This window comes from Danio rerio, chromosome 24 (genome assembly GCF_052040795.2).
Source record: "Danio rerio strain M-AB ecotype USA chromosome 24, GRCz13ab, whole genome shotgun sequence".
NCBI classification, from domain to species: domain Eukaryota; kingdom Metazoa; phylum Chordata; class Actinopteri; order Cypriniformes; family Danionidae; genus Danio; species Danio rerio.
Genome location: NC_141044.1, coordinates 10,592,926 through 10,607,253, shown reverse-complemented (window position 1 = coordinate 10,607,253; position 14,328 = coordinate 10,592,926). Strand labels below are relative to the sequence as shown.

The 14,328-nt window shown below is 35.1% G+C and overlaps 1 protein-coding gene across 5 annotated transcripts in view; it reads right to left on the bottom strand.

Moving 5' to 3' along the window:
• The window catches only part of LOC100001665, a 42,810-nt gene extending 28,794 nt beyond the window's left edge, over nucleotides 1-14,016 (bottom strand). The window contains exons 1-5 of one of the 5 annotated variants that reach the window (XM_087309303.1): nucleotides 13,897-13,995; nucleotides 13,644-13,792; nucleotides 9,821-10,218; nucleotides 4,524-5,549; nucleotides 721-897 (exon numbers count right to left, since the gene is read on the bottom strand). In XM_087309303.1, coding sequence (XP_087165429.1) covers nucleotides 721-897; nucleotides 4,524-5,549; nucleotides 9,821-9,954 — 1,337 coding nt within the window. In that variant the 5' untranslated portion in view covers nucleotides 9,955-10,218; nucleotides 13,644-13,792; nucleotides 13,897-13,995. The other 4 variants (XM_087309306.1, XM_087309302.1, XM_087309305.1 and 1 more) reach the window with 4 other exon arrangements.
• Between the last annotated feature and the right edge of the window lie 312 nt (nucleotides 14,017-14,328).

Genomic DNA, 14,328 nt, shown 5'->3' with positions numbered 1-14,328 from the left:
CATTTACTAATATTAACTAATCATGAACAACACATGTACAGCCTTTATCAATTATAATTGAACATTTACTAATGCATTATTAACATTCAAGTCCGTGCTTGTTAACATTATAATGCACCATGAGTTAACATGAACTAACAATGAACTACTGTATTTTCATTAACTAACGTTAACTAACATGAACAAATACAGTAGTAAATGTGTTGTTCATTGTTTGTTCATCTTAGTGCATTAATTAACATTAACTAATGAACCTTATTGTAAAGTGTGACCTAATTCTGTTATAAATGTTTTGTTTTTGCTGTAACAAGTTCATAATAAAATGTAAAAAAAATACTGTATTAGTTCATATAAAGCAATGTTTTCTTGTCATTTTTTTTTTAATTTTATTAAATAAATTCCAAAATTACCTATGGCAACCTTTTTTTTACCTTTGGCCCACTAGCCTCAATCAAGTTTGGTTTTTGGCCCTTCATAAGAAAAGGTTTGGGCAGCCCTGATCTAGAGGAATGATGCAATATTATATCATTTGTTTGTACGTAATGGCTAGTTGTTTGGCTTGGCATGGCAAATAAGCTTTTGTTATATCATCATTGCTAATATGAGAGGTCTGATTATACTGTGTTAACTACTGTACATTTAGTAACTGAACACTTCTGAATGTAAACTGAGAATGTTACACCACCTAATGGTAATAATGGTGAACTGCAGAAAGAATACCTCATAGTCTCAGTGGGTCTGCTTTGTTCAATAGGGCTTGACGGTAAAGAGGCACAAGTGGAGTCCAGGCCATTCTGAGTGGGTTCTGTAGCTTCACTCTTCTCCTCTGAAACCTTCTCACTCTTCTCTTGATCAGTCAATGAGTCTGAGACTTCAGGTATGTCCAACTCAATAGTGCTGTAAAAGAATACAAAGACTGGTTAAAATATACACGAGAACCAAGGCTATTAGGGGTAACTAAGGCCCAATCCCAATATTTGAAACAGAGTGCCAAGGGGAAAGGCTTCAAAATTTACCCCTAAATGGGATACCACTACAACATACTGTATGAGATTGAAGATGGCGACTGCTGTAGTTATTACAGTTGTGTATTTTTTGGTATTTCTAATAATAAAAGCAATGAAATCATGTTATCACAATGATATAATGTGGCAATAAAATCCTAACTGTACTGTGAATTTACACAGTGGCCATATTAATTTATGTAAACACACAAAACATTATACCCGACACTGTAAAAAGCTCTTCGAGTGTCAGAATGCTGTGGGACTGCTATACAGGAGTTATTATTGGGGATTATAGACGTTTTTTTATAGACGTTCATTTTTTTTTAACCTGACTATAAAACATGAATGTGGTTTTGATTGTATTAAAACATGTGCTTGTTTGTTGTAAAAATTTTGTAATAATGACAAAAAAATATGAATTTGTGCATTTCTTTACCTGTTTGTTCAGCCATGCTGCTGATGTAGATGTCAAATCATACGGTTTTCAGTGACAAATTTATCAAGTTTCTATTATTTACAAATATTTCATTGGCTTAGTCCAGGGGTGCTCAATCCTGTTCCTGGAGATCTACCTTCCTGTACAGTTTAGCTCCTACCCTGATCAAACCCACCTGAACCAAATAATTAGGACCTGAAATCCACTTGATAATTACAGACAGGTGTGTTTGATAAGGGTTGCAATTGAAATCTGCAGGAAGGTAGATCTCCAGGAACAGGATTGAGCACCCCTGGCTTAGTCCCTTTATTCATCAGGGGTCACTTAAGCGGAATGAACCCCCAACTTATCCAGCATATGTTTTACACAGCTGATGCACTTCCAGCTGCAACCAAGTATTGGGAAACACCCAGACCCTTTCATACGGTCGGATTTCGTTTGAATGCCCAGAGAGCTTGGTAGCCAGGTTTCAAAAAACGTAAGAGGGCGATCACCTTCTATATTCTCTGGAAGCCCAACGATACGTATGTTCTTGCTTCTTCCTCTATCTTCCAAATCGTCAAAATGTTCGGCTAATTCCAGAATTCACCTCTCTAGCGCCTGTAATTTACCCTTGACTGGAGCAGCAGCATCTTCCATGGCGGAGATTCGTTTCTAAGTTTAGTTTTTCGTGGTCATCGAGTTCTTCGTTCTGTTGTTGCAATAGTTGAGAAACTTTTTAACTCAACTTTTCATCTCACTGGAGATGTTACTTCCTGTCTCCGATTTGCGGGATTTTTTGTGTTCTGTTGAGGCATGGCGATTGATTGCTTCAAAAAGTATGTGTCTAAACTCATAGCAAAGTGTGCTGCAAGTAACACAGAGGATAATGAGCTCCTCCGTCAAAAATAATGATAATTAAATTTCAAAGCATGCACCGTCTGATAAACGTGAACGTTCTTAGATCTCCCCACCCATACACTCTCACATTTACACACATACACTACGGCCAATTTAGTTTATTCAATTCACCTACTGTATACTGCAGGTCTTAGGAACGTGGGGGAAACCGAAGCTCCCGGAGGAAACCCAAGCAAACACAGTGAGAGCAAACAAACTCTACAGAAATGCCAACTGACCCAATCAGGACTCCAACCAGCGACTTTCTTGCTGTGAGGTGACAGTGCTAACCACTGAGCCATCGTGCTGCCCCATTCAGAAATATATTAATGAAAAAAAGATTGGCATTTACTGAAATAGCCACTTGTAAAAATAGGCCTGACGTATTTAATATTGATTTTATGCTTGAGACAGAGACAGAGATTTGGCTTAAAAAGTTTTTTATAACAAGAGGTTGATGAAGGGCTAGGCAACGTTTAGCCATTTACTACATTGTTAATGATGATAATACTAATTATATACGCTTGTGTCATGTGTGACACTGAAAATGCAATGTCATGTCAACAACCGGGCGACGCAGTGGCACAGCAGGTAGTGCTGTCATCTCACAGCAAGAAGGTCGCTGGTTCAAGCCTCGGCTGGGTCAGTTGGCGTTTCTGTGTGGAGTTTGCATATTCTCCCAGCATTCGCGTGGGTTTCCTCCGGTTGCTCCAGTTTCCCCCACAGTCCAAAGACATGTGGTATAGGTGAATTGGGTAGGCTAAATTGTCCGTAGTGTATGAATGTGAACGAGTGTGTATGGATGTTTCCCAGAGATGGGTTGCAGCTGGAAAGACGTCCATTGTGTGAAACATATGCTGGATAAGTTGGCGGTTCATTCCGCTGTGGCGACCCCCTATTAATAAAGAGACTAAGCTGAAAAGAAAATGAATAAATTAATAAATTAATGAATGTCAACAACCCATATATATAATTTCACATTTAGATTTAGTTTAACTTCAAGTACTAAAATAACGACAACTGGAACAAGAAAACAGAATATACAGTGCTCAGCATAATTGAGTACAGCCCATTTTGAAAATGAACATTTTAATCCATTTCTCAGTGAATATAGGCAATTTATGTTGGTGCATTTAAACAAAACAGATTTATTAAACAGATATATTTATTGAAATAACATTTTAGCTACTAAACATGTTTAGACATTGAAAGATAATACAATTAAATTCAAGTAAAATATTGCAAAATAATTACAACCTACAAAATTTTTACTACATTTTTCAAATTAGAAAATTTGCTTCTCTTGATTTTCCCTTTTTAAAATTTGTATTTAATATTTCTCTATAACATATACATTTGGCTGTACTAGTTTTTGGACCGTTATTGTAAGGTGTTTTGTTAGATAAGCTCCAGATTTGGCTTCAATACTGACTAATCTAATGTATATGCACATATTAATATTGTATAGCCTCCTATTAAAAATATGAATTTAAAAGATAGATTTGTGATGGGTGTACTCATATATGCTGAGCACTGTATAAAAAGTAAATAAAATACTGTAAGATAAATAAAAATAATAAAATACAGTCATTTATTATCACAGTGACAACTAAAATAAAAGTGACATTAACTACTGCAATGTTGATTGAATGTTGGTGTTAAGACCAAAATTGTATTTTAAAATATATGACAATTATTTTTTTTTTATTTTATAATCATGAATGTTTAGTAAAACTTATTGAAGCTGCAGAAATAAAATTAAAAACTTAATGAGAGAATCAAAAATTACCATCTTATAATCATTTACTAAATTCCGCTGTGGCGACCCCTGATCCATAAATAATGGATTAAGCCAAAATAAAAATAATTAATGGTTTTATGACTTTTTGCATTCGGCCGGACTCGGATGTTAAGGACTAGAACTGAAGTCCGACTCAACCCCTTTTGGACTCGGACTTGTTCTCGACTGGTTAAGCACTTGATCTTGACTTGGACTCAACAAAGTTGGACTCAACCCCAACTCTATTATTTAGAATAGCTTAAATTTTATATTGTCGATTAATATACAACAAATAAGAATGATAAACTTTTATAATGATAGACTCAACTTTCTACCAGTTCATTGTGTCAACCAGTTTACTTCCTACCTCTAATAAATTAATTGATTGGTGATTAATTATAATTGAATATTTATCATTTACCTTTCAGTTTGTGCTGAGAGTTGACTCTTGGTTTCCAAGACTTCCTCATTTGGTTTCTGGACTGCATCCTCTTTCTGAGGCAGCTTTTCTACCACCACGACATCAGCACTTCTTTCAATCTCGCACTTCAGACTCTCAGAGTCTTTCACTAGACCGTTCTCAATGCCAGGAGATCCTCCATTGGAAACATCTACACCTGGGGATTTAACTTCCTGTGAAAGTTCCTGAGTATGAGAAGCTTCAGATGTTTCTTGCTTCTGTTCTTCCTTCTCAGACTGAACATCCTCTGAAAGTTTCTCCTCCACTTCAACTGTTGGTTCAATCACGGGTTCCTCAGCAGTCACTTCAGGTACGCTTTTCTCAATAACAACCACCTCATTAATTTGACCTAAAAGGCAAAATTCAGGTTCAATGCTACTCTTCTCCATCAGTGAAACATCTCCAGTGTTACTGAGACTAGCATCTTCAGTGGCGTCGTTCAAAGCTTGTTCCACTTCCTTCTCATTCACAACATGTGTTTCAGGCTCTGGTTCCGGCAAGTTCTTTTCAGCTTTTACCTGAGTAAGCGCGATCACCTCTTCAACAGGTGCTTGTTTAACAGGTGTCTCCTCAGCAGGTGTGAGTGTTAAGTCTGAACTTGCCGGAGCAGCAGCTGCATCACCTGGCGGAGCAGCTGTGATGTTTCCCTCTTCAGCTGACCCATGCTGACCCTCTATCTCCACTTTCACCAAGGCAACGGTTTCCGCAGGTGCTTCGACAGTTTCGTGAGGTGCTTCTAAGACTTCAGTTGCAATGTTTTGGAGTTCTTCTGTCATTGTTTTTGGCGTTTCTACAGCTGAGATTGGAGTGTCTGTTTCAGGCGAAACATTGTGATTAACTTCAGTAGCAAGAGAGGCTTCAGTGTGCAACAATGATATGGTTTGAGAGTAAGAGCTCTGTGCTTTGGGAACTTGAGCCTCGGCGACTGGCTGCTCAGTTACAATGTGTTCATCCTTCGGCTGTGGGGGTTTTAGTTCTGCATGCCTGCTGAGAGATTACAAATGCTTTCAAGTCAAATGTGTCATGAAAAAAAACATTGGAAAAAAACATTCACTAAACTTGATGTACCATTAATTTCACAATGCAGAGCTCTCTGCAGACCATCTACAGATACTAAAATAAATAAGAAATAAGCTACTGAAAAAAAACATTATATTTTTATATTATAGTTACACAGCAAAATCCTATGAGTAAAATTTACCAAGTTCAGACAGAATTTGGTCCCTCTCTACATAAATTTTAAAGTAAAGCCGTGGTCACACTGGACTTTTCTCCCTATAGACTTCCATTCATTTGCACGCGAATGTATAAGACCGGAAACGCAAGCTCTTGCAAAAATTTTCACAGTTCGCTGAATTGCAAAGTTGAAGCTTGGTGAACTTTGACCTGCGTCATCGCATCACTTGACTGCATGATACCAATCGAGGATCAAAACTTGACCTCTCTGGACAGAAATTTAAAATATGGACCAATCGCTCGCTTTTTTAAATAATCTTGTTTATTCCCGCCCCTTTTATGCAGTGCCGTACAACAGAATTTCGCTAGCACAAACCCTATTGTGACCGCAACATTTAAAGGATTGACAAAGTGATTATTGAGCACTGATGATGAACACCTGCTGTTAATTAGCAGAAACACAGAAGAGAAGTAAAACTATAACTGACTTCAAACAGCAGGTGTCACTTATTACTAACTTGGGGTGCGTTTTCCAAACAACGACATACTTCAAGGCTGAACTACCATAGTATGATGCATCGTTTGGAAAAAGAAAGATGTAGTGACGCGTGTTTCCTAAAACCACAGTTGCTTTGTCGCAGATTCATCGTTTCAATGTAAGTTATAATGTAAAACGTCCACAATGATGCTCTAAACTAAACGTAACACTTTTAATAGAGACAAACAAAAAATGAATGAATGAATGATCACTATATGGAATCTTGTATAGTCTGGCAGAAATAAGGCCAAGCAGGTTGGTAATAAATAAAGCGGCTGTTTGTAGAGTTGCTTAATGATCCTCTGTGGTGATTCAATGTGTTTTATTTCAGTTGATTTAATCTAAACCGCGACTGAAGTCAGTTGTACTGTAGTTTTGTATTTCTCTTCTGTGTTTCTGCTAATTAACAGCAGGTGTTCATCATCAGAGATAAATCAACACTTTATTATCTCATTCTATAATGAATGATGAGCATATATAATGAGCATATATAATGTAAAAAGCAAGAGACAAAGAACTGAGCCTTGTGGTACTTCAACAGTGTCCTTTTGATTTATATGATGTCTTTGTTAATTGATGAAATTGGTAAGCAAGGCCTGAACCAAGCCAATGCTGTTTCAGTAATATCTATATATATAAGTAATTTAGTAATGTAATTAAGTGTAAACATAATTACATAAAAAGCTAGTAAATAAATTAAAGGGATGGTTCATACAAAAATAAAAATGTAAAAACTTACCGGAATTTTGTTAGGCCATCAAAGGTACATGTAAGTTTTTTTTTTCTTTAGTAGATCATTAAAAACTAAATCTGTGCTTTTTTTATGATTCATTTAATGTGATTCAATGGTTACCCGTTTTTTATATTAAAAATAAACACACAATGTTTCATTTCATTATATAAATGTTCATATTCTTTCACAGACCAATCATTTTGATTCATACGACCTCAATATATCCTCAGAATGTATCATCAAAATAAGTTGTACTCATCTGTATGTGTATCTATATTTTAACCTCAAAAATGGGTGACAATTAACTTACATTATACAAATTATACCACAAATTTAGCTAATAATCTTCTTTAATGTTCTACTGAAAAGAATAAAATTCGCCTTCAATGGCCTGAGGGTGAACAAATTTACATTTTCATAATTTATATATAAGTAAAATGCTAAAAAAAAAAAGTATTCTAAAATGTTGCTCTCATTGCTCAAATTAATCGCTCTCATTTTTAAAATTAGCCTACTATAGCAAAAATAAATGAAGTTTAAGATCCATGTTTAATAAAATGTTAATTGAACTGAACATGTTTATTAAAAAAAAACTTTATTTTTATTCAGTTTATTATACTACACATTACTTCTATATACAGTGTATCCATAAGTACCCATAGTCCTTCTCCTTTTCATTTTTTACAGCTTTATTCCACAATTGGGGAGAAAAAAAAACTGTATTTTCATCTAAATTAACATGAAAAAGTTCGTATAATAATATACATCAATTTAACATGCAAAATCAAGCTCATGTTGTTAACTCTGAGCAGTAATGTTAACATACATGCATTGTAAAAATTGATTAATAAATGTTAAACTGTGATTAATGATAAATTCTGTGTGAGTATTGTAAATATTTATATTAGTAAATGCAATAATAACATTAATTAATGAAACCTTATTGTAAAGTGTGACAATTTTTTTCTAATATCACATTTTGGTTTGGTACATCATTTGTATTGGGGGTTTGGACTGTACTAAAATCTAACATTCTCACTGACGTCCTATCAGTTTTTCCGCAATCTTTTCAGTTCATAGACAAGAAAATAAAGACCTAAAACACAATACTTAAAGGAGCACTCCACTTTAATTATTTTTAAATGGTCTCAGATCTCCAGAGAGCACTCTTAGCTTAGCTTAAATCAGATAAGACCACTAGCATTTCACACACACAAAAAAGAGTTTTAATTTTCCCATTTAAAGCTTCACTCTTCTGTAGTTACATACTACTATTACTCTTATTCCAGAGTTTTAATTAAGGCACTTTGCTACCCTACCATGGCTGCAGCAGGCTTAATGACATTATGTAGCGCTGTTACCTAGCTGGGGACTATTTTCAGATGCTGTGTAATATCATTGTGCCTGCTGCAGCTGTGGTACAGCATTAAAATTCCTTTATTATAACACTGGAACGAGAGTATTGTTCCAGGTCATATATTTAGGTGAAATGAAAGTATTTAAGGCCTAAAACTTTGTTTTTTGAAATTTAAAACATTGTGAAGGTAACATCGGATGAAATGTTCAGGGGGGGTTTGTTTGTTTGTTTGTTTGGCAGATATTTTGTATTTAGCAAAAAAAAAAAATGTAAAAGGATTTTGACACGGTTAAAATTGTGTATATTTACTCCACAGTTGAGACATGTAACAAAAGTAAGACACTTTTCATTAAAACCACAAAGAATCATTTCCACTCATGCAAAACCCACTTCAAATGTTATCACTCAATGTAATGGGCGTTATCAGTGGTTATCAGCTGATAGATATGGGCCTCTAGGGGCCTTCTGGTATGCCCAGAAGGCTGTTATTATCCATCCACATGGTTAATCAGCTGTACTAATAGCGAAGACTCCAGATCTAGATCTGTTTTTACATTACTGTGACGGATGGGTTTAGGATTAGGGTAGGGGTAGACATTAATAAAATACAATTAACGGGAAATGTAATAACTAATATAAAATATTCGCTTATGGCCACAGCCGTACGTAATCTATAGCTTATTAACCATGTGGATGGATGATAATAGCATTCTGGGCATACCAGTAGGCGCAGAAGGCCCCTACTGGCTCATATCTATCAGCTGATAACCACTGATAACACCCATTTAACCGAGTGATAACATTCGAATCGGCTGATCTTTAAGTGCAGGGACACACCAAGTCGACACCAAACAACTAGCGCAGACCAATACCAGCTGTGTTGTCAGCTTGTGTATGGTCCCATCTGGACTAAATAGCTGCACCTGAACACACCAAACGGACAGCAGCCAACTGAATCAAGAGTGCACGTTCTCTGTCTGCATGAGAGGATGTGTCTTTCTGCAACCTTAAGAGGCTGTAATCTGTATTCTCATTCAACAAAGAGAAACCTAAAGATAAATTGCACACAGCATTTAGTACCATCACAGTTATTTTCACTTAACACAGAGGGATTTGCTTGTGCAAATATGTCTGATTATCTAATAATCTATATCATTTGCAAATATTTGTGAAAAGTAGTGAAATTACAGCCAGTTTTTTTTTTCTTTTTTTTTATTGTTTACTTGGTTATTTGATTACAGTTTTTGTTCTCATGGTCTGATTCAATGCTGAATAACCAATCAAAGCACTCTCTAGATCAATCAACTAGATGCATCAATAACCTGAAGAGAGGTGTGGAACACACCAGTCAAACAAGTCTGACCAATGGACGATCGTTGGCTTGGTGTGTCCCAGCCTTATGACTTTGGAAATTATGAAATAACCTGAATTAAAAAGACAATTCATATATTTACCTGCACTCCTCATCTGGACTGGTGCAAACTTCTGTTCCAGTCTTTGATTCAGAGCTGGGCAGTAAACCTTTAGTTTCATCCTCTGTATGGTCACATGGGGCTTTTTGTCCACAACAGTCCAAACAGTTCCCCATATTGGCACAGAACTCAGTGAAAACTTTTAATAAATCCACTTTCACTGGGTCTAAAACCAAAGTATGTGCAGTTATCTAGCGCAAGCCGCTTTCACTTCCAGAGGGTTAGCCATATACAAATATTATTTCTCCAGACGGGATCCTACATGTCTTGTACAAATACATTTGAGCAGTGTCTGTGAATAAAATCTTTCGGCAAGACTAGTCCAGCTGCAGGAGCAGACTGTAAACTGCACTTCTTGGTATCTGGTCATCTGTTCAAACCTGTAGATGAAATCACAAAACTCTTTATTAGTCTGTACATTTAAAAAAAAAAAATACACACACACACAAAAGCAAAAAAACAAAACTGACATCACATATTTACAATGATAATCATGATTACAAATTTACAAATTAAAAAAAGAACTATTCTAAATGTAATGTTATTTCTACAAATTATTATTGCTTTTATTATGACTTACTAATAATTATAATAAGCTCATTAAACTGTAGCTAAATTAAAGACAAAATTTGCCCTAAAAAGAAAATTGTCAATAGCTGGTCACTATTCAGGCCCAGATTGGCTAATCGGGAGGACCGTGAGAATTGGGTCAGCCGGTCCGTTTTTTGGCCGCAAGAGCCGGTGTCCTTTTTTTCATTTATTTATTTATTTATTTGACTATAGCCTCACACTTTTTATTTAATATTTTGCCGCAGTTCTGCTCTTTTTATTTATTTTATCGCAGCCCCGTGAGCAAAATGCAGCCTGCAGGTTAATGATGACAGCTTTAGTCATTTTACATTTAGTCATTTAGCAGACGCTTTTATCCAAAAAAAAAACAGCTGCACCTTAGTGAATACAAGAATTACAATAATTAATATTAATGAATATTACACATGCTCAAAGAAAATCAGATGATGAACAACATTAATAAATCTAACATTACTTGATCAGAAATATAAAAAGGGGAAAAAAAGTTTAGGCCAATAAGCCAAAGTCTTGCAAGTAACAGTACAATGCTTATTTTTTATGCCACACGTGCCAACATAACAGCGCCATTGTGGTCCAGTGGTCAGCATATTGTGTTACGACGCCGCCGACCCGAGATTGAACCTCACCTAAATAATAATACTTTTTTTTTGTGTGTGTTTAGACATATAATACTGTTTGGGTTACTTACATAGGTGTACATATTTTATTTTTATGTGGAAGTTCAAACCTCACCTAAATAATAATACTTTTTTTTCTCATATTTTGGTGTTAAGACATATAACTGTTTGGGTTAGTTATGTAGGTGTACATATTTTATTTTTATTTTTTGTGTGACCACTGTTACAAAGGACTGGATATCTACAAAGAATTTTGCACCGAATATACATTCAGATATTGCAGGAAAGGACATTGTGATGTTTTAAAGAATAGTGTTGGAGATTTAGCTACCCTTTAATGTTCTCATATTTATGAAAAACATTTGAAGTTTTAAAGCAGTTACATATGCTCACGGACACAACCTCTCATTCTTACAACTGAAAAAAAAGTGTACTTTGACAAATGAAACTACGTTTTTGTATCTTAAGTATACTAAGATATTGAACCAGGCTTTGATACAACTTAAAATTTTTTCTCTATTATGGGTTTTTGAAAATGACCCTCCATGGTGTTGTTGTGTAACAAATCTAAGTAAATGAAAACATCTGAGGTTTAAATCTGAAAGTTCACCATGGTTAAAGCTAGAATCGCTCCAAAAAAGTGGACTCAGAGTCGTTTTACTTTCGAATTTTTAGCTGTTCCGTCGTGACGCCTAAATGTAACATTGCCCAGGGAAAACTTGACCCTCATAAAAGTCCTTTTACTGATGACTGCTACTGTTACCTAACCTAGCAGGATTCGCTGGATGTTTGATCAGCACCAAAGGCTACTGATGTATGGGACTTTGTCACACAGTTTATTTAAACCAGCTTCTTCTTCCTCAAAACCACCTGAAAGTGTGATTAAAATGGTTGCCTCATTCTTCTCTAAAGCTTACAAACTATGTATTGTGTGTTTTATTCGCTTCAAGCAGCTTGTAGCTCTCTACTTATCTGGCTATGGGGTTATTTTACATTGTCTTCTAAACTGCATAAAAACACAAGGTGAGTCGTATCCAACAAATGTATGATGGCTAAGTGAACTATTTTCAAAATATTAATGTGATGAATGTGACAGTACTGAGAACATTAACATAAACCTGAATTTGTAGTCATTTTAACTATTAGACACATTGAATCCCCTGATTACTGAATTAAAACAATCGCAACAAACTGTATGTTATTGTTTTAAAACCTTTTAAAACATTTACACTTATTCTGTTCTTTTCAAGATTTAGATTTAAGAAAATCTGATGGTGTTGGGATCTGACGGTGTTAACATTTTAGCTATTTCTTTCACAAACCATAACGGAGCTTATGCATAGTTGCCATTGTTTGTTCCCTTGAAGCAAGCTGCTAGTGCAGCCAGTTTCAGAGAAAAATCATTTCCTCAGAAACTGGAGGACGGTGTTGTTCATATATCCTGATTGTGACAGGATATTTTACCATTAGCATTCTAAAACTATAAAACATATATAAACCTATCTGACACTGATGTACTTTGCAGAGGTAAACTGTGGCAAGGGGTCCTTTAGAGTGATGACTACCACTTATAACTTAACACTATAAAAACAATATAAAACAACATAAAAATAACAATTGATATAAGTGTCTAAATTGCTAATAACGATATAAAAAACACCATACAGTGTTGACATTAATTGCAGACATAACTTTAAAATCATAACATATGTCATTGTCACAGAACATTAGTTTAATATGAGATGTTGCTATTGATAAAAATGTTTGATGACATGACTAACTCTTCTCTGTAGAAGCACTGTTTTAGATGTAGCAAGAATTTGCTAAAATAAAGATAAACATCAATTCTAAAAGAAAAAAAGGAATAGTTGTGTTAAATTGATTATTAATGCACTATTTGCCCCATGTTCCATGAATCAGTGATAAATACTGGTTTTACTAGCTATAGGATTCAATCAAATGACAACTGATCTGACTGAAATTTAGGGTCATAAAATAATGATTTATAATTTCATCTGAAGTCAAAGCATAATCTGAGCTGTCTAAATAATAGTATAAAAGAGTTTGCACTAAATGGTTAACATTTTTATGCAAATACGAACTAATCTGACGACATTTTTGCTTAAATTTGTAAAAGTGTCATACATTGTCTATCTATACACTCACGTTTGAACCACTTTCAATAGTTCCAGCTAAACAGGTTGTTGCTAATTACTTCTTTCAGTTTCACGAAGACATTGATGTTCGCTATCCTTGCATTCTTCCTTATACGAGTTTTAGTGCGTTTATTTGTTATGGTGACAGAGGGTGTATAGCCCAGCATGGCACAAGCGTCCGCAGCCTCGGAATGATGGTTGTTGACAAGACACAGTTGCAGCACTTTGTCCAAAACACATATTCGAAGTGCTCTTATTTCAAAATAAATTAAATTTTAAGAGATTCAAATACAAACTGAATATATTTTTTACTAATGTTCAAAGGTTTGGCGTTAACAACGTGAACTGTCAACAACATCACGTGTATCTGTAGGCTAATCAATATTGCACATTTATCTTTATGTCACGAACGCTAAAATATATAAATGCCATGATTCCTACCTAAATCTGAAGACTTGTCCTTTCACTTCTCAATAGAATCGTCCATTTTTGCGTCCAGGAAGATCGACGTGTATTAATGACTGTAGTTTCACTTTCCGTCTATGAATATACTCCCCACAGGAACTCATTGAACTGCAAGCTTTCTTGAACTGTTAAAAGTAAGTTTTAATCGAATAAGTTGTTTTAACTGACCAATAATATGACTTAAAAGTAGCCCAGGGAGTACCCTTATTTGTTCTTGAGTTTTGCTTACATGTGAGAAGCAGTGCAGTTTCAGATTAAAGGAATGTAGTGAAATCTGATTCTAAAGGTCTCCACATCCATTAGCCACATATTATCCACACAGCACACAACTATATCAACCCCGCCGGTCAGAACTAGGATTAGGAAAGTTATTATAACTGCTTTGATACATTTAACTAGAACTGCACTTTCACTACAATTAAGCTCACTTATTTTCTGGAAGGGTATAGACTTTTCCTCATAGATTAATGTTCAAAACAGGATGGTTTATAGATTACTAATAATTCTGCTGACATTTCTAGAGATGCAACCCGCTAAACAAAAATACACACACATTAGAAATCGTGCCCTAGTTATTTGATACCTGACCCATGCTCCAAGCTGCTTAATTTTGTTTATATAAATACATCATATAAATCAAAATGGCTAAATAAATAGGATA